Source organism: Spinacia oleracea, chromosome 3, assembly GCF_020520425.1.
Source record: "Spinacia oleracea cultivar Varoflay chromosome 3, BTI_SOV_V1, whole genome shotgun sequence".
In the NCBI taxonomy this organism is placed as follows: domain Eukaryota; kingdom Viridiplantae; phylum Streptophyta; class Magnoliopsida; order Caryophyllales; family Amaranthaceae; genus Spinacia; species Spinacia oleracea.
Genome location: NC_079489.1, coordinates 96,193,623 through 96,214,400, shown reverse-complemented (window position 1 = coordinate 96,214,400; position 20,778 = coordinate 96,193,623). Strand labels below are relative to the sequence as shown.

The 20,778-nt window shown below is 38.8% G+C and overlaps 1 protein-coding gene across 1 annotated transcript; it reads left to right on the top strand.

Moving 5' to 3' along the window:
• Positions 1-18,876: 18,876 nt before the first annotated feature.
• On the top strand, positions 18,877-19,962 carry LOC130469904 (uncharacterized). Its single transcript, XM_056839424.1, has one exon. The coding sequence runs from the start codon at positions 18,877-18,879 to the stop codon at positions 19,960-19,962; it is 1,086 nt and encodes a 361-aa protein (XP_056695402.1).
• Positions 19,963-20,778: the final 816 nt, after the last annotated feature.

The window sequence follows — 20,778 nt, the reverse complement described above, 5'->3', positions numbered from 1 at the left end:
CGAAGAGCTCTAAAGGCCCTCTTAACCTCCACCAAGGACCAGTAAGTACGGAACGGCTTTCCATCGGCCTACAGGTGAACGAGTTAGCTCAAGACCTATACAATTACAAAGTACAAATTCAAAGCACAGTACAAGACTCACCATGCCAGCGCGAGGCCGCTGAGACAAGTGCCAATCCGGTCGAAACACCAGGTCGGAAGGGATCCAACCAGTACTGGGGAAAGCGGGCGCATCTCGGGGAACCATACCCCCACCTGGCGCATTTATTGCAGCCGCTTCATCATCCGAAGCGTCTTCCTCGGCAGCTCGAACCACAGATGATTCAGCGAGTTTCCTCCGAGTGTGACGAGGCATACTAAATCAAGTAGCATACAAAATGTTAAAATTCTAAACTGGGGGCTATCCTATGCTGGCCTATGCAAAGTCAAAAGATTCGAAACAACAATCCCCAACGGACCTCTAGTTCAAGATGAAATTCCTACACCAACGCCTAAGCTACCCACGCCGAAGCAGGTATTCAAATTCCTACACCAACGCCTAGGCTACCCACGCGAAGCAGGTATACAAATTCTACATCAACGCCTAGGCTGTCCATGCCGAAGCAGATACAAGTTCAAAAATTCAAAAGTACAAGTTCCAACAGTTCAAGTTCAAGTGGCTATCAAACAGTTTTCTACAAGATTGAAGAAGCTTAAGCATATGAGCATCATTTCAAAGAACGAGAAAACCAAAACTACATGCAATCCTAGAGTTATTTCATAAGCAAAAACATGAAAAAACTTACATGGACAAGGCAAGAACAAGACCAAGGGAAGAGCTTAATCGACCTTTGAGAGAAAGAGCAATTTTTTTCTCAAGTGAATGTGCCTCAAAATGGCACGGAAAGGGGAGCTTTTATAGCTCAACCCCGCGCCAGGCACCGCCCCAGCGCACTGCGCTGCCCTGCTACATGCGCGAATCTGCGCGTGCGCGGTCTCCCGTGCTGATTGCACGTCCTTTGCTGCTATGGTCTTCCGCACCAAGCATCAAACGTCGCATCGAATCATCCATCAAAAATACGGGTATACACCTGTATCTCCAAGTGCAAACAGATGAATATTTCAAGAATACAAAGTCCAAAAAATACAACGACTCAGGCACCCAACTCCCAACGGACCCAAGCTCCGGGAAAGGCAGTCGAAATTTCAAATTTTTAAGGGCCAGTAAAAATCTCTTACCCCCAACAAAGCACATCCCCAACGGATTAACTCCGGGTATTCAAAAATTCAAGATTCAAAATTTCAAAATTTTCGATACCAAGCTCCATCCTGAACTGAAGGCGGGAAAGTACAAGTACGAACCAGAGTCATCACCAACCGCACTGAGGTAGACTCCATCCTTTTTTCTAACGTCTGTTTTATGCAGGTACCGGCGTACAAAGAGTGGTCTTGATTGCAGAACATCTTGATCATTCTCCGTCCCTTTCGAAATACTTTGACTTGCGCTTTCCTAACCGAACGCTCAGTCAAAGTGGGGGCTTCTGTAGACACATAAATTGTGTCTCCCCTTTGGGATGATGACGATACCATTATCCTTGTTAGGTAATTGGAGTAACTCCAGGCGGAAATCCCAATTGCTAAGAACACCTCCAAAATCCAAGGTCCAAAATCCAACCCCGAGACCGTTCCCCTCCCGGAACTCGGTACAAAATACAACTTTCCAAATCCAATTTCAAAATCCAAGTACCATCTCAACTAGTAGACCATCCCATTGGTTTTACTAGGACTTTTCCACTCAAAATCATATAAGGCAAGTCAAATTCGGGCGCCGACCCACAAAACCGAGCATGCCTGGCCCCGTCCCGTAAAACCGGAATTCAAAAACCCGAGAAAGGCTTGTTTTTAGACGCTAAACGATGCCTTAACCTCCAAGAAAATACAAAACGCCAAACCTAGTACTATTCGTACAATAGGTACAACGCTACAAGACGAAACAAGGACGATTCCCCGTCCTTGCTTTGGCGGCATTCAAGCCACGTCAGCAGCGCACTGCGCTGGCGTGTGCTGGCGTTTTGCACCATTCCCTCCTATAAATACCCCTCATTTCCATCGAAAAAAGGGGGAGCACAACAATACAACGTCGTAATTTCGACATTACGCCTCAAAAATAAACCTCAAAACTCCTCAAAAACAGATACAAAATTCCTAAAATCCAAAGCAATTGGGAGCTCTTGCCTAAATCTAACTAGGTAAATCCGAATCCCATTCTAATCTATTATGTTGCTTTGATTTATAAATGATTAGCAAGTTGGTGTTTTTTAATCAATAAAAAACACCTCTTGCAACAATCACACATGTTTTCCAAAAATACAAACTTTTTCAAAATACAAAATGCAATTTTCAAAGATTCAAGGATGTCCAAGTTATTTAGAATCATCTCTTGGGCTAGACTCACCATCAAACATGGGGTAATCAAAGATAAACACCTTTTAACATTTAAAGGTTTAGTCTTTGAGATTCAAAACTCCATTTTCAATATACAAGTTCAAGTCTTCAATTTTCAAAGATCTTGCCATGTTTAGGGTTACTTATAGTTATTTCCCTAAACTAGGATCATTTCAAGTTCAAATTTCAATCATTTCAAGTTCAAACATTTCAATATTCAAGTTTTCAATTTCAAGTTTAATATGAAAAATCTAGGATATTTGGGTTGAGCAACCTCTCCCAAGTTGAGATTTTTGGCTTTGAATTCGTGTCGGGCGCACTTATTTATAAGGAGCCGCTTGGCGTTCGAATCTCATGTGCCCAAGTACAAATTTCAATTATGCACCTTTCAATATTGCAGTTTCAATTATGCACCTTTAAATATCGCAATTTCACTACCGCAATTTCAATATCGCAATTTCAATACCGCAATTTCAATACCGCAATTTCAATATCGCACCTTCAATTCCGCATCTTTACTTGCCTAGTTCATTTCTAGGCAATGTGGACCTACTCCCTAGTCCTTTTCTAGGGGGTCTTGTATTTACTAATTCCGCACTTTATTTAGTATTGTGATGTTGCTTTATGTGCTTTATCGCTTTCATCACCAACATGCTAAATACAACAAAATACAAAGGTTACATCACGCTTAACGAAGATATTTTTGGACAAACCGGCCTTAGGTTCCTTAAATCAATCTTTAAAGCAAAGTGACCACCGTATAATTAGAAATTCTATTTTGCTCTAAAATTCAAACCCACATAGTCTAATATAGGGTTTATTTTCGAACTAATGTTGTGCCAACGTACTTGAATATTTCTAAAGCTCGCCGAATAAGCATTTTCGTTCCCGAGCCCGGATCTCACCCATCCGTTTCAAGGATTCAAGGCCTTATCCAAAAATAGAGTCATTTGCGGTCTTTCCAAACAAGACCTTAAATAAAGTTTGGTGGCGACTCCTTCGAGGTGAAAAAATTTAAACGGTTCTCTAAACGAGCCGGCCAGCCTCCTAAAACCACTCTTGTAGGAAACGGGAAAAAACCCCCCTATAATACTTGATCTGTTCACGTACTATTTGTGTGACCCTACGGGTTCAGTCTAGAGTAACCTGTGGATTAATATTATTAATTCCACTTGAACTGAAGCGACCTCTAGCTAGGCGCACAGCTCGCTTGATCTCACTGAATTATTAACTTGCATAATAAATACTGAACCGCATTTATTAGACTTAGCATTGAATGCATACTTGGACCAAGGGCATTATTTCCTTGAGTATAATTAATTAATACTAAACCGCATTTATTAGACTTAGCATTGAATGCATACTTGGACCAAGGGCATTATTTCCTTCATTCTCCCAATTGTCCTTAGGGACAAGTGTGCATTGACTAATTCCTTTGTCGCTTGATGCTTGCTCATGAACATAAGGTAAGAGTTGTCATCCTTATTATGTCCAGAGGTATTTCTCGGTTTCGGAGTTCAACTGATCAAATAAACAGATAATCATAGCATATGATTCATCTGAGCACGGCCATGCATTTTACAGTTTCTAGCTCTCCGAGTGGCCTTGTACAACTTTCAGCATCTCATCCCGATTTATGGGAGGATAATCCCAATCTTGTGATCTTGAGATTAGACTTCGTTTGATAGGTGATTACCCGAGCGTTGCCGTTATAGCCTCCTTTGACGTTTATGGTGCGACGGTTGACAACGTCAAAGTAACCAGTTCTCAAACAAGTAATCTCAAATCACTCAGGTATTGAGGATTAGTGTCTAATAATGTAATGAAATTTACTTATGATAGATTTTCATCTCTTACAGTAAAGTTTCATAGGTCTTTCCGATACTAGTCTTCTCAAAGTAAGTATCTATGCAAATGATTGCGACATTGCCATGTCCACATAGTTCAAGAAACAGAACTACTAGTCATCTTGCATTCTAGTCGTCTAGTGTTTTCTATGCGTCCACCTTTATAGAAAACTACGACCAGGGACCATTTTAAACTTTTGACATTCAAGTTCACTTGATAGACACTTCTTAGTCACAGGACTGGTCCTGACAGTCTATCTTGAATATATCGTCAAATTGAAGGGACTCATCATTTAATAAACCACAAATTAAATGGAAAATGAATTCTATTCATTTATATGAATGGTTAACCAAAACGTTGTACAAAGTATTAAACTCTAAAACATTAATTAAGGACATCAAAGCCATTCTCCAACATGCTTGATTCCCATAGCCGCAGTGTGCGAGTTGTGCTTCGCTTGCGACAGAGGTTTAGTTAATGGATCTGAGATGTTGTCGTCAGTTCCAATCTTGCCTATCTCGGATTCTTTTCTTTCAACAAACTCTCGTAGAAGGTGAAATCTATGAAGTACATGCTTGACTCTCTGGTGGTGTCTAGGCTCCTTTGCCTGTGCAATAGCTCCGTTATTGTCGCAATATAGAGCTATTGGTCCTTTAATAGAGGGGACTACACCAAGTTCTCCTATGAACTTCCTTAGCCAAATAGCTTCCTTTGCTACTTCATGTGCAGCAATGTACTCCGCTTCAGTTGTAGAATCCGCAATGGTGCTTTGCTTAGCACTTTTCCAGCTTACTGCTCCTCTGTTGAGGCAAAAGACAAACCAAGACTGTGATCTGAAATCATCCTTGTCGGTTTGGAAACTTGCGTCCGTATAGCCTTTAACAATTAATTCATCATCTCCACCATAGACCAGGAAATCATCTTTGTGCCTTTTCAGGTACTTCAGAATATTCTTGGCAGCAGTCCAATGTGCCTCTCCTGGGTCTGACTGGTATCTGCTCGTAGCACTGAGTGACTACGCAACATCCGGGCGTGTACATATCATAGCATGCATTATTGAACCAATCAATGATGCATATGGAATCCCACTCATTCATCTACGCTCATCCAGTGTTTTTGGGCGCTGAGTCTTGCTTAGAGTCATTCCATGAGACATGGGTAGGTAGCCTCGCTTGGAGTCTGCCATATTGAACCTTTCAAGCACCTTATTTATATAAGTGCTTTGACTTAGTCCAATCATCTTTTTAGATCTATCTCTGTAAATCTTGATGCCCAATATGTATTGTGCATCTCCTAGATCCTTCATCGAAAAACATTTCCCAAGCCAAATCTTGACAGAGTTCAACATAGGAATGTCATTTCCGATAAGTAATATGTCGTCGACATATAATACTAGAAAAGCAATTTTGCTCCCACTGACCTTCTTGCATACACAAGATTCGTCTACGTTCTTGATGAAGCCAAAGTAACTCACTGCTTCATCAAAACGTATATTCCAGCTCCTTGATCACAACTACAAAAGTTGGAATAAGAAACGCAGAATAGAGAACGGTTAAGTTTGTTAAACGTTTTCTAGGAGTATAGAGTACGCATTTCTCTTATAACAGTTGTATGAAGAAAAGAATAGAAAACAGTTACCTTACCTAACCGTCTTGTATTTTTTACCATAATAAAAAATATTAAAAAGTTTAAATACTTGATAAAATATAGAGCAATGTTTATGATAACTGTTGAGTATTATAGCTTTTAGAAAATATTTTTATAATTAAAAAAAATAAATTAATTTATTGTTTTTTTAGGGTCTAGGACGCTGCAACATTCAATAGTATTGAATTTAGCTACAGATAAAATAATTTTGGCGCTCACATTAATTTTCCTTTTCAGAAATGGCGTGAAAATGCTTCAATCCATAAATGGATTTCTTAAGCTTGCATACCTTTTTAGCATTCTTTGGATCCTCAAAACCCTCAGGCTGTGTCAGAAACACAGTTTCTGTTAAAACGTCGTTTAAGAAAGCGGTTTTGACATCCATGACAGGCTAAATCGCACTCCTATCAAAGATAAACCTAACGTTCACCAACTAAAAATATAGCAAGGGAAGCAGGTATCGTATCCACAGGGAAACAATGTTCTTTCTACTATTAATTAACTAATCTAGACTACTGGTAACAAAGAATTGGATTGGTTTGTATATTAAGCTAAGGCAAATAATCAAACTGGAATATAACAATATTAAGGGAATCTAGGGCAGCGGTTCACCACAAATGCAGACCGGGATTGGACAACGGACAATATCAATTAATTAACAATCATAACTAGGAGAACATGCATCTCTCGAATCTTATGAATTCCTTAGGATAGAACAACTAGCGGGCTCTCGCTACGTACTAGAAATAATTCCTATCTAATAGCTACAGACCAAAAACATCAGATTTATACCTCTCGGCGCATAATCTAAGGTTAATCAAACTCAAATCAAAATAGTCCGGCCGAACAGAATTGACGAGCAATGATAATAAGCTATAGAAATTATAATCAATCAATCAAATAATCAAGTCCACATATAATCCCAATCATGCATTCATGGATCCCCTAAACCCTAGAAATTAAACTACTCACTCATGATAACTAATAACAAAGCGATTAACATAATGGAAAACATGATCAAAGCAATAGAATAAATTAAAGTAAGAAACAATACCTAATTCTCCAACAATGGAAATTGAAAGCTTGTGTTTTTATATCAATCGAACTAAGTGTTTGAATTAATGTAGAGAGGAAATAAAACTTAGAAAAATAAACTAAGGGTTTAGTGCTGGAAAATAAGATGTCCCTAAAAAATAAAACAAGTTTGCTTATATAGTTTTGCCAAAATAAAGCCTAAAAACGGGATTAAAAATGCGAAAAACTGCTGGAGGTTGGCGTCGCCCGATCGGGCGAATCACTCGATAGTCGGCCCGATCGGGCCAAAATCCGCCCGATCGGGCGGATTGCGAAATCTCCACAAAGCCTCCAGATTGACCGCCCGATCCGGATCGGGCGAGCTGCGCCCGATCGGGCGCGCGTTGATGAACTTGGCTTGCTTATAATTCCGCCCGATGGTTGCATTTCGCCCTCAGCTTCCAGGGCGATTTGCAATCTTCAATGTATTTCGCCCGTATCACAAAGTCTAACTCCCGGGGCTCAACCATAAGCATCTAAGGCTCCCGAAAGTCGACGATGGAGGTCCCGAACTTCTCGGACTCATATAGTGGCCTTGATCAACAATAAAACGGGTCTAAAACGACCAATTTCTCATAATCAAACCTGAAACTCAAGGCACACTCAATAACACACATTAGTACTAGAAACGGCTCCTAAGAGCACGTTTGATACATAAAAGTACTAAGGGACAGGGGTAAAAACTCTATATAAAACGCATATATCAATCCATCTGCCATATTTCGTAATCGTAATATGCAGCGATTGCTAACATTATCCGAATAGACTTTAGCATTGCAACCGGTGAAAAGGTTTCATTGTAATCCACACCGTGGACTTGCCTGTAACCTTTTGCAACCAATCTAGCTTAGAAAACTTCTAGTTTCCCATCCTTGTCCTTTTTCAGTTTGAAAACCAATTTGCTTCTTATGGCTTGGTAGCCATCTGGGAAAATCGACCAAATCCTAAACTTAGTTTTCAGCTAGACATGGAGTCTAATTCGCATTGCATGGCTTCTTTCCATTGCTTGGAGCTAGGGCTCGTCATAGCTTGTTTGTAAGTCGCAGGTTCATCACTTTCAAGTAATAGAACTTCATGGCTCTCATTCGTTAAAATAACTAAGTACCTTTCCGGTTGAGACCTATGTCTCTGCGATCTACGCGGGGTTACATTTCTAGATGGTTCTTGATTCTCACCAGATACTTCTAAAGATCTCTGAGTTTCAACATGAATGTCATCTTGAGCATTCTTTAGAGTTTGTTGTTCAACTCGAATTTCTTCGAGGTCTACTTTTCTCCCTCTTGTCATTTTGGAAATTTGATTTCTTTCCAAAAAGATACCATCTCGAGCAACAAACACCTTGTTCTCAGATGTATTGTAGAAGTAATACCCCTTTGTTTCGTTTGGATAGCCCACAAGGATACATTTGTCAGATTTTGATTGAAGTTTGTCTGAAATTAATCGTTTTACGTATACTTCACAACCCTAAATCTTAAGAAACGACACATTTGGAGGCTTTCCAACTCATAACTCATATGGAGTCTTTTCGGCAGCTTTAGACGGAGCTCTATTTATTGTGAGTGCAGCTGTGTGTAGTGCATGTCCCCAAAATTCTATTGGAAGTTCGGCCTGACCCATCATTGATCTAACCATGTCTAGCAAGGTTCTGTTTCTCCGTTCTGACACACCGTTCCATTGAGGTGTTCCGGGAGGAGTCAATTCTGATAGAATTCCACATTCTTTCAGATGGTCATCAAATTCATTGCTAAGATATTCACCACCTCTACCAGACCGCAGTGCTTTAATCTTCTTGCCTAACTGATTCTCTACTTCACTCCGAAATTCCTTGAATTTGTCAAAGGAATCAGACTTATGCTTCATTATGTAGACATAACCATATCTACTGAAGTCATCAGTAAAAGTGATAAAGTAGCTGAAACCACCTCTAGCATTTGTACTCATTGGTCCACATACATATGTATGGATTAAACCCAATAGTTCAGTTGCTCTTTCTCCAACTTTAGAGAAAGGTTGCTTTGTTATTTTGCCAAGTAAACATGATTCACACTTACCATAATCCTCTAAGTCAAATGGTTCTAGAATTCCTTCCTTTTGAAGTCTTTCTATGCGCTTCATGTTAATATGGCCTAATCGACAATGCCACAGATAGGTGAGATCCGAATCATTCTTTTTGGCCTTTTTGGTATTTATGTTATAAACTTGTTTGTCGTGATCTAGTAAATAAAGTCCATTGACTAATCTAGCAGATCCATAAAACATCTCTTTAAAATAAAACGAGCAACTATTGTATTTTATTAAAAAGGAAAATCCCTTAGCATCTAAGCAAGAAACAGAAATGATGTTTTTAGTAAGACTTGGAACATGGAAACATTCTTCCAGTTCCAAAACTAGCCTAGAGGGCCACGACAAATAATAAGTTCCTACAGCTAATGCAGCAATCCATGCTCCATTTCCCACTCGTAGGTCGACTTCACCCTTGCTTAATCTTCTACTTCTTCTTAGTCCCTGTGAATTGGAACATAAGTGTGAGCCACAACCTGTATCTAATACCCAAGAAGTTGAATTAGCAAGTATAAAGTCTATAACGAAAATACCTGAAGATGGAACGACCGTTCCGTTCTTCTGATCTTCCTTAAGCTTTGGACACTCTCTCTTGTATAGGGCAATTCCATCACAATAAAGACAGTTTGATGTGGACTTATCCTGCTTTGTCTTCTTTCTGGGAACTGACTCAGCATTGCCCTTGGACTTTCCACCTTTCTTGAAGGGTCTCCCTTTAGCCTTGAGTAAATCCTTGGCTTCATAGTCGAGTATTATCTCAGCCTTTTTGACTAGGTGAACAAACTCTGAAATTGTTTCTTCTCTTGGTTCACTCATGTATAGTTGCTTAAAGCGACCAAAACTACTGTGGAGTGAATTGAACAAGATAGAGACTGCCATCCTTTCGCTTATTGGTGTTCCTAGTAGACTTAAGCAATAAAATAATGAAAGCATATGGTCTACATGGAACCTTAGTGGAACACAAACCCCTTGTTTAGTGCAAAGGACCTGAACATGTGTTTCTTGGACCTCCATCTTGAAACATTTGTTATGAGAACTAACCTTTAGGCCTGACATTGATTCGATCAACTTATGTACATTTAGGTCTCTGTCCTCCGTGTTTCTACGACAGATATCCCTCAGATTCTTGATGAGCATAAAAGGTTCGTAAGCTACAAACCTCCTAGCCCAATCATCAGGGATGTTGTTCAGCATGAGAATCATAACCTTCTTGAGATCCGCATCCCAGGCGGCATGTCTTTCAGGGGTCATGTCTCTGGCATAGTAGCTTGGCATGGGATTGAATAGTACATACTCAAAATCATTGAGTTTTACTACTTCAACCAGCTTAGCTTCTCATTCAAGAAAATTTGTTAGGTTAAGCTTGATCATAAGCTTAGAACCCATGATGATGTTTTTGATTGTTGTTTTCCATAGTTAAAGCTACAATTGAAAAGAATAAATAAATAAATAACCATTCACTGTTTCTCTTAATAAACTTAAATTCTAGCATGCATGCATGCATAATTCAATATTTATTAAGCATTTTATTCAAGTTATGTGTTCCGGCAGGTGTGAATAAAATGATTCCAAGATCCTTAAATCATTGAAGAATTAAGCACATTATGTATTTAGACTCAATTCTAAAATATTTTAGGTAAGCAAATCCTTTGCTAATAGTCTAGAAACTACTCTTGGTTGATAGGTACGTCTAAGGTCTTATTAGGTAAACCTATCTGTTTTGCCACGACATAAAAGGACTCCTTACTTATATCGTTGAGTTTCATCAAAACTAACATGTACTCACAATTATTTGTGTACCTTACCCCTTTAGGATCAGTAAGTAACACCTCGCTATGGCGGAAAACTATTAATTACTAAGATTGATGTAAAGGTTATCCAAGTAAGTGTTATTTTGGCATGGCACCTTTTAACTCAATTTTTAAAGTTTGGAACTTAAGGCTCTTACTATGTTGGTTAGATTTTAAAATCCTTAATCATGCAACATAATCAAGCCACAATCTCATGCATAATTAAGACATATTTAAAGCAATAAATAACTTAAAGCATGGATAAGATATAAATGTGATCTAGTATGGCCCGACTTCATCTTGAAGCTTCAACTTCAAACTCCGTCTTGAATTTCACCATGGGAGGCGCCATTTTCTTCAAATATGATATGCTATAATTGAAACTAATTACAACTATTTGATGGTATGCAGACCATATTTAAATTAAAAAACTTTGGTGCATTAGACAAATTTTTCATTCAAAATAATGGTACGCATACCATATTTTCTATCCTATTTGGGCCATACTAGTCACTTTCATAACCTGCAAAACAGTACATTTACAATATACCATTCACCCATTCATTGTTAATGAATGGCCCACATAGCAAGTTAGCAGAACAAATTATGCATCACATAAATATTTGCATCAATTAATCAAGGCTTCCAATAATCTACAAATTATTCAATCCTTATTAATTCTAATCGAGTTGTTTTAACCTTAAAGGAATGTAGTCCTAATCAAGATTTTATGACTAAAGGCTCCCACTAAAACCAAGAAATTTACATGCTTTACGAATTCTAAACATAAATTGTATTTCCTAGTCCAACCGAAAACTTACAAATTTAATTAAAATTTAAAGCTCATATAAAATATTATTTAAATCCTTTATTTTATTTTCAGTTGATTAAGTTAATTAATTTAAATTTTATCAAGGTTTTAATTTTGGTAAAATAATTTGTATAAATAATTTTATAATAATTAAATTCCGAGAAAAAATTAAATTACGAATTTAAATTTAATTAAAATCGTTTTTAACCGAAAAATTAAAACGAACAAATCGGGCCAAGACAAGGCCATAGGCTTGCGCCCATGCCTCGTCGAGGCCTCGAGCAGCAGCGCCCATGGGCTGCCACTTGCAATGGTCGAACCGCAAGACACGAGAAGCCACGCGTAGACGCAGCAAGCCGAGCAAGCCACGCCTACGCGCAACATGCTCCCTCGCTGGGGCGGGGCATCCCTCGCTGGTGAGGGGCAACGCTCGCTGGTCGAGCCAGCTCTCGCTGCCCGCGCACGCGGCCTCGTATGCTCGATGCCTTGCTTCTCGCCTCTCCGCCCACATGCACATAGCACACAGCGCACAGCAGGGCTGCCCCCGCTCGCATGTGCCATGCCTTGCTCGTTGCATCGTACCGCATGGGCGACGAGCTCCCTTGCTCGTAGTCGCATGCTCGCACTATACAACACCCCTTAAGGGTATCACTTAGTGTTCATTGCTTCGTGCGTGCAAGATTCGTGAACGAATTTCATAAAAATTAAAAATTTTATAATTTAAATTTATTGACAAATTAATAACTCATGAAATTTTCGATTATATTATTTTCATGGATTCAAATCTAGGTCATGAAATTTTAAAAAATTTCAAAATTTAACAAATTTTATGGTGGTTTTTAATCATAGTATTCTAATTAAATTGCTAATTAATCATGAAAATCAAATCAAATTCTAAATTATTCGAATTTCAACAAATTAATTACAGTTACAAATTAGGTTGTATAATTAACAAGATTAGGCTTTAAAATTGTTAAACATATACAGTAGGTCAGTCATAGATTCAAGATTTACATACAAGATTCGCAAATATTTAATTTAACATCATAAAAATTATTAATTTTGCGTTCGAAAAACTAAAACCTCTGAAAAGTCAAAATTAGGCTTCGAATTAGGGAATTCTGGCATCAAATCCACTAGTAGAAAAATATTGATTTGCTGCTACGCGCTAGCGCCGTTTATTTGCTAACGCCTCCAATTAAACGATAAATTATTAATTGGCGGCGTTATAACACCACTAATCCATAATAATTATTAATCAGCGGCGTTTAATGATATTTACGCCGCCAAACTCATAAGGTAAAACCCTTGCCTCTCCTTTCCTTTCCTTTCGTATCCTTCAGTTGTCTTCTTCTTGCTTTTTTTGAGTGTCTGTATCCTTCTCCCTTCTTCTTTCATTCTTCTTCACCACCAATTATCTCCTCTTTAATTGATTTTGACTGATCTCCACCGCCGTCGTCTCAAAACGGTACAGATCGACTCATCTCGACTGCGAATCACAAAACTCTTCACACTCGTCTATGATCTACTGAAATTATGTGAAAATCAGAGCAACTATCTAAAATCGTCGATTCACGGGGTTGGTTCAAGTTTTCGGGTGACTGACACCATTGTTTCAAGTTCTCCGGCCGTCGTGCTTAGTCTAGGTAAGTTTCGCTCCTACTCCTTGAGTCCTTTCTCCTTCTTGCCGTTTTTTCAATTCAATTACGTTATTCTATCTCTTTCATATTTCGATTTACATCTTTCGATTTACATGAATTACTTCTGAATTATTGGATTATTTTTCTTTGTAATTATGTGTTTTAATTTCTAGGGTTTGTGTAATTTTCATTGTTCTTTTGGCATTTGGACGAAATTGTGGTAATTATAGAACTATTTGTCTTTAAAATTCATCTAATTTCGTAATTGCTTTTGTGAAATTAGTTTTTTCCCCTTGTGAATTTTGTGGTATTGAAACTTTGTGGATCCCAAATTCTATAGGGAAGTTGATATATCTATGAACCTTAATCTTAGAAATACTAGCATTGAATGTCTTCCTAGCGCCATAACAAAATTAGACAACCTGCAAAATTGGACATTATGTGTTGCAGTCAGGTTAAAGAGTTGCCAAGAAATTTTGCTAAATTGGACAACCTCAAGTACTTGGTATTTTTAGAAAACTAATGCAGCAAAAATGAATATCTACCTTTTATCTAGTGTAGATTCTAGTTGTAGAATGCAGATGTAATTTCTATGCTGGTATATGTGATGAAAGACAAATTAAGGAGCTTGGTTAATGGGTTTTTAGATTTGAGTTAAGGTAACAACAGTCCTAACAGGTGATCTGATTGCGATCCAGGAAGGCTTGAACATAACAGCAACGAAAGATTTGACAAACTTCAGACTGTAAGCTTCAGTGGAGTGTAGTGTGGCCCAGAATGATGATCTTGATGGTAAATAGAGTTTTAATCTCGCAATGCTGCAGGGTACTTACTTAATTACCTAAGGTGGAATATGCATCAAGTCTGACAGACAAATAGGGAGGGCAGCAGACAAAACTTCGTTAGTACAACTTTAATTCTGTATGCTTAAATCAAGTTTAATTTTGTATGATTTTTCATGATTTTTTTTGGTTGACATTCAAATCCTGATTTGATCTTTCTTTTCCTAATATTCTAGAGGTTTACCTCTATTTAACTCCCACTATCCAGAAACTGTGAAATATGTTGTTGAGTTCCATATTAGTTCCATTTTATGATAATAATTGTCTTTGTAATTAACTTAATAACCTTTTTCCCCCTTCTTGTCTCTGTAATTAGTTACCTATACCACACACCCCCCCCCTCTCCCTCTAAATATAAATATCATTATAGAAGAGAATCCTGACAACTTCCTAATCACCATGGGAAGAAGTATGGCATTCTGTTGATCATCATGTGACCTGACAACTTCCTAATCCTGATAACTTATTGTTCACTCATTTTTACCACATCCCTTTTCTCTAAGCTCCTTCACTTCTTCGTACTCATTTAGATGATTTAAAGTTTATTGTATGTGTCAACTTATTTGATGATATATAGATTATTTTGTTAGGTTTGCACGTCACTAAGTGGAGAGCGTTTCACCAATGAGCAAATTGATGAAATACGAGACAAATGGGAATCATACTTCACCGAACATTGTGTGTAAATAACCTTTCATCGATCTCTTTTTGTGGATGTTTCCTGCTATTGAAGTCATATATAATTGCCTTATTATATTTTTGGTGCAAAATTGTAACGTACGAAGTGTAAAAGACATGGTTACGTTCGACTTCAAACTATTTAGTTGGTTTATTTTTGTAAACATATGATGGTGGTATTATATGTAAAAATCAAAGTTTATTGGAAGTTATTGGTGGTTGATGATACTTTTGTACATTGTATAAATGTGGCGTGAGTACAGGTTCTACATTTTTTGGCTTATTGAATATAGAAAATAAATTATTTTATAAAACAAAATTACACTTTATTCGCGGCGTTTTTACTCCTGAAATTTTACAAAGTTTGAGGCGTTTAGGTACAAAATGCCGCCTAACAATACTATTAATTTGAGGCGTTTTTCTACGTATACGCCCCAAATGAATCATTAATTAGAGGCGTTTTTTAACGCCGCAAATCAATCCTATTCATTTGCTGCCACTCTATTTGCTGCTACGCCAAAAACGCCGCAAATGAATATAAAAGTGACGCCTCAAATGTATGTTTTTCTACTAGTGATCTTTGATTTTAGTCAAAATTTTAAAACGTCGTTTACATGCGAAATTCACTATAAAATTATACGATTCCGACCATTATTGACTAAACTGACGAAAATCCTGCGAACATATAATTAAATAATCGCACGAATTTGCAATTAATTACATACAACGAAATTAATCACCCGTTTAATTCATTGCAAATTTATAAAATTTAACCATGTTAACTATAATTTATTATGGAATTAATTAGAGGCTCGTGATACCACTGTTAGGTTACGACAAATATAAAACATATATTTCATGCGGAAAAACCATAAAGCCAGGAATCCAAATTAATTGGCACATAGTCAATTAGAATAATTTTGGATACATACACGTAAAATATAAAACATATATTTTGTGACACGTGCCTTCCCTAGCTGCTCCCAAACCGAACAAGAACAAGTTTAGGACTCCAAGTGTCGTCCCTCTGAAGATAGTCCACAGCACGTTAAGATCCGCTTTAGATTCAATTAACTAGAATATAGTCTAAGGTTTTATGTTATTCGAAACTTAATTATATTGGAAAATTATTAAGTTAGTTTAATCTTAAACTATATGAATACTTGTGATTGATGTGTTATAAATTGTGATTATGTATCACCTATTTATAGGGAGGAAATATCGGACTTAGTTTTCCACTAGGATTCAATTTACTAATTCGATTAGAATTCTATTAAAATTAATCCTTTGAATTAAGTGTTTAATGAAACAACTAACTCTCGTGGATTTAGGAAAACAGTTAATCGGACAATCCTAAGAGTTTAAGGATTCGTAACGTTGCCCGAACACACGCACACACACGCACAACCCACAAAGGAATGTGCTGTGCACGCGGCTCGGCCCAGCAGGCAGTCACGCGGCCCATTGCAAGGGCGCTGCTGCTGCTGCCCTTGCCTTGCTCGGCTGGGCCTGGCCTTGCTCCGTGCTTGGCTGGGCCTGCCTTACTTGGCGGGCTGCTGCTGCTCCCTTGCTGCGCTTGCGCGGGCTTTGCTAGGCACCAGCGTAGCTTCGTGATGGGCCTTGCGTCTAGTAAGCTCGTCCGATGTTTATTTCGTACGTTGCGCTTTCGATTCGTTTTCGATTCCGGAATTCATTTCCGATTCGAACAATATTTAATATTTCCGATTCCGGAATTAATTTCTGTTTTGAACAAATATTTAATATTTCTGATTTCGGAATTTATTTCCGATTCCGATAATATTTCCGGTTCCGGTAATATTTCCGTTTCCGACAATATTTCCGATTCCGACAATATTTCCATTTCCAATAATATTTTCCGATACGTACCATGTTTCTGTTTCCGACAACATCTACGACTTGGATAATATTTATATTTCCGTTACGATCCATATTTCCGTTTCCGGTAATATCATCGTTTCCGGAGTATTCATAATTTGCCTTTTGACGATTTCAGCTCCCACTGTAACCGAGATCCGTCGATTCCGAATATCCATAAATGGAGTATTTAATTCACTTAAATACTTGATCCGTTCACGTACTATTTGTGTGACCCTACGGGTTCAGTCAAGAGTAAATTGTGGATTAATATTATTAATTCCACTTGAACTGAAGCGACCTCTAGCTAGGCGTACAGCTCGCTTGATCTCACTGAATTATTAACTTGAATAATTAATTAATATTGAACCGCATTTATTAGACTTTGCATTGAATGCATACTTGGACAAGGGCATTATTTCCTTCACGCTAGGCATTCCTCTACGCTTGTATCTAACAGTTTCTGACACGGATGCAGGTGCAATGCTCTCACAGAGCGTAGAAGGGTATGAACGAGCCATTTACTACTTAAGCTAAAAGTTTATCCAATACGAAACACGATACACTAAACTTGAAAAAACTTTCCTTGCCCTGGTCTGGGCATCCAATAAACTCAGGCATTACTTGCTAGCACATACCGTTCACATCGTATCTCAACTGGATCCACTGAAATTCATACTAGAAAAGCCCGCTCTAAGCGGTCGCCTATCACGATTGTTGGTACTCTTCTTAGAATTCGACCTCAAATTTATACCCGAGAAATCCATCAAAGGAAAACCAGTAGCCAATTTTCTGGCAGAACTCTCTACCAACAAAAACACCACCACAGAAGCATACCTCCTCCCAGATGAGGAACTTCTGATGGTAAAGGATGACTACTGGACAATATAATTCGACGACGCATCCAACCAAAAAGGATGTGGCGTCGGAGTACTCCTCGTCATCCCTAAAGGTGCGCATGTTCCCATTTCCGTCAAGCTAGACTTCGAGGCCACCAACAATGCTGCAGAATACGAGGTCTGTATAGTCGGGCTGGAATCTGTAACAAGCCTTGAAGTCAAATATCTTCGAGTCTTCGGCGACTCATCCTTGATCATAAATCAAATATCAAGGAAATGGAAGGTGCGAAGCACATGTCTCTCAATGTATCAGGCTCAGCTAGACCAAATAGCCGAGCAATACGAGGAAGTAGAATTCACATACTTACCGCGAGACGATAATCAATTCGCGGATGCACTAGTTAACTAGCTTCCATTCTAAACATCCCGAATGAAATGGACGGAATGAACCTCCGAGTCGAATGAAGAGAAGAACTAGCCCACTATTGCATCATCGACAATGAACCTGAACCAGCGGCAGAAGAACCTTGGTACACGGACATACTCCGCTACAAAACAAACGGGGAATTCCCACCAAACACGTCAAACGCACTCTACTACTGTTGGCTTCTCAGTATGACTTATGCCTAGGAGAGTTATACAAATATACGCTCAACAAAATCAAAGTGTTGTGCGTCCATCAAGACCAAGCTAAACGATTGATGGAGGAATTGAAGGAAATAATGCCCTTGGTCCAAGTATGCATTCAATGCTAAGTCTAATAAATGCGGTTCAAAAAAGAAACAAACATAAACAATTCTTCTTCTCTCTTCTCTCTCATGGTGTGGTGTACGTTAAGGTTTCTTACTAACGTGCGCCAATCTTGAAAATGGCGAGGAAGAAGAAAACGCAGAAGCTTGAGATTGCTCAAGTGAATGAGGAAGCCTCTTCTCTTCTTCATCAAGAAGTTTCGAGGCCTAAGAACCAGAACCAACTCAGAAAACAAATACCCATTCCTGATGAACCTCGGGTTAGTGCGGGTCTGGTGACACCAGTTATGCTGCCTCATTCTGACCATGTGCTGCCGTCGATGGAACGTCTAGACAACTCTCAAGCTTACCAGGACTCGGCTGGTTGGTCGCGGTCAGTGCGTACTGATGTAAATCGACCGCCATCGCTGGTTGAAGCTCTGGAAGAGTTTTACGAAGATAGCCATCGAATGGTGGTGGGAAAGGATAGGGTGGACCTCCTGGTGAGAAGTGTTAATGCTGCACTCAAGGAAATGCACCGCCAGAGTGTGATGAAGGAGAACCCAGGTGTAGATCCAGCCTAGAAAACAGAGGATGTCCGTACAGAAACAGAGTGTGAGATGAATGGTGCGCAGCCAGCTCAAAGGCGATTGGATATGGAACCAAAACCATGGGTGAGTCTATTTAAAGGTAGTTCACTCCCTTCTAAAGGTTTTGCGTTGAATTTTATTGCTCCCATAGTCTGTGATGGTAAACCCATAGCTGTACTTGATAAGCATGAGATACAAAAAATGAATGATCTATGGGGAAATGCAGTTGTCATGTATGTAGTTGGGGAAAAACCTTCGATTGGGTCTATTTTGAGATTCATTGCAAAAGAATGGCACCAAGTGGGTAAACCTCAGATTTTCCTCCATGATGAGGGCTATTTTGTAATCAGATTCCAGTCAAAGAAGGATAAGGAATCAGTTCTGGTGGCTGGTCCTCATATGTTCTTTGGCAAACCTATGATTGTTAAACCTTGGACAGCAAGTTTTAATTTCCAGGAGGAAATATTGAGGGTAGTACCAGTGTGGATTAGGTTGCCTAACTTACCATTGAGCTGTTGGGGGGGTGATTCATTGAGCAAAATAGGGAGTTTGCTTGGAGATCCTCTATATGCTGATGAATGTACTTCTAAACAGCAAAGAATTTCATTTGCTCGAATTCTTATTGAGGTGGATGTAACTGGTGACTTGCCTAAATCTGTGCAGATTCAGGACCCTATGGGTAACATTGTTAAACAGGTGGTTGAGTTTGAATGGCTACCACCTTATTGCCAGAAGTGTAAGATTGTGGGGCATGACTGTACTCAGACAAGAGTCAATACCACAAGATTTAGGCCAGCTGATGTTCAGAGAAAGAAGGTTGTGAAGGTGTGGAAACCTAAAGCAGTGCAACCAAATGTTGAACCACAAACTACTGATGAGTTGACTGCTAATGATGCTATACAAGAGGATGATGGGGAGAATGGAGAGTTATCTGTTTATGATAAGCCTTTTACTCCAATTGCTCCAGTGCTTGATGAAGGGTGGAGAGTTGTTTCAAGGAGAAGAAGAGATATTAGAACTCCAGCTCAGACTGTGGGGCTTGCTGAAGTCCATTTGAATGGGGAGGAATTGGCTGCTGGTAGTGATGGAGTGGAATTCCCAATTGATCCACCATGAATATTAGTACCTGGAATGTGAGGGGATTGAATGATCCCATTAAAGTAGTTGAAATAAAAAAAGTTTTTAGCTAGTAATAACATTAGTGTTGTAGCTTTGTTAGAAACTAAAGTGCAGGAGAAGAATAGTTGTAAAATCCAGAAGAAAATAGGGGTTGGGTGGCAGTGGATTATGAATTATGAGCACTCTCCTAGGGGAAGGATATGGATTGGTTGGAAGCATGCATTGGTGTCAGTTCAGCTTATCCAAAAAACTGAATTTTGTGTTCACTGTCATGTTGCTACTAAGAATGGATTGTTTGATGCTTTATTTTCAGCTGTGTATGGTTTGCACTCTGTTGATACTAGAAGACCAATGTGGAGAGAGATCACTGCTTTCAGTAGTTCTGTTAATTGTCCTTGGCTTGTCATGGGGGATTTCAATGCAGTTTTATTAGCTGCTGATAGAGTAAATGGCAATGCAGTTACAGAAGGGGAAACTAAGGATTTTGATAGTTGTATGGATGCTGCAGGGTTGGCTGAGCTTAAGAGTTGTGGGAGTTACTATTCTTGGAGCAATAAGGGGCAAGGTAACTTGAGAATCTGTTCCAGAATAGATAGGGCCATTGCTAATGCTTTGTGGCATTCTAAGTTTGTTGATGCTGTGGTGGATTATTTGCCTCCAGGAATATCTGATCACTCACCTCTGGTTATGTCTTGCAATATTCATATGGGAGGGGGGAGTAGACCCTTTAAATTTTTTAACTATATGGTTGATCATGTTCTGTTCCTTGATGTAGTTAAAAAGGGATGGGAGGTGTCCTGTCCAAGGGGTGGG

Bases quoted from the DNA above. Each gene is read 5' to 3' on its own strand.
- LOC130469904 (XM_056839424.1), top strand. From the start codon at position 18,877: ATGAATGGTGCGCAGCCAGCTCAAAGGCGATTGGATATGGAACCAAAA.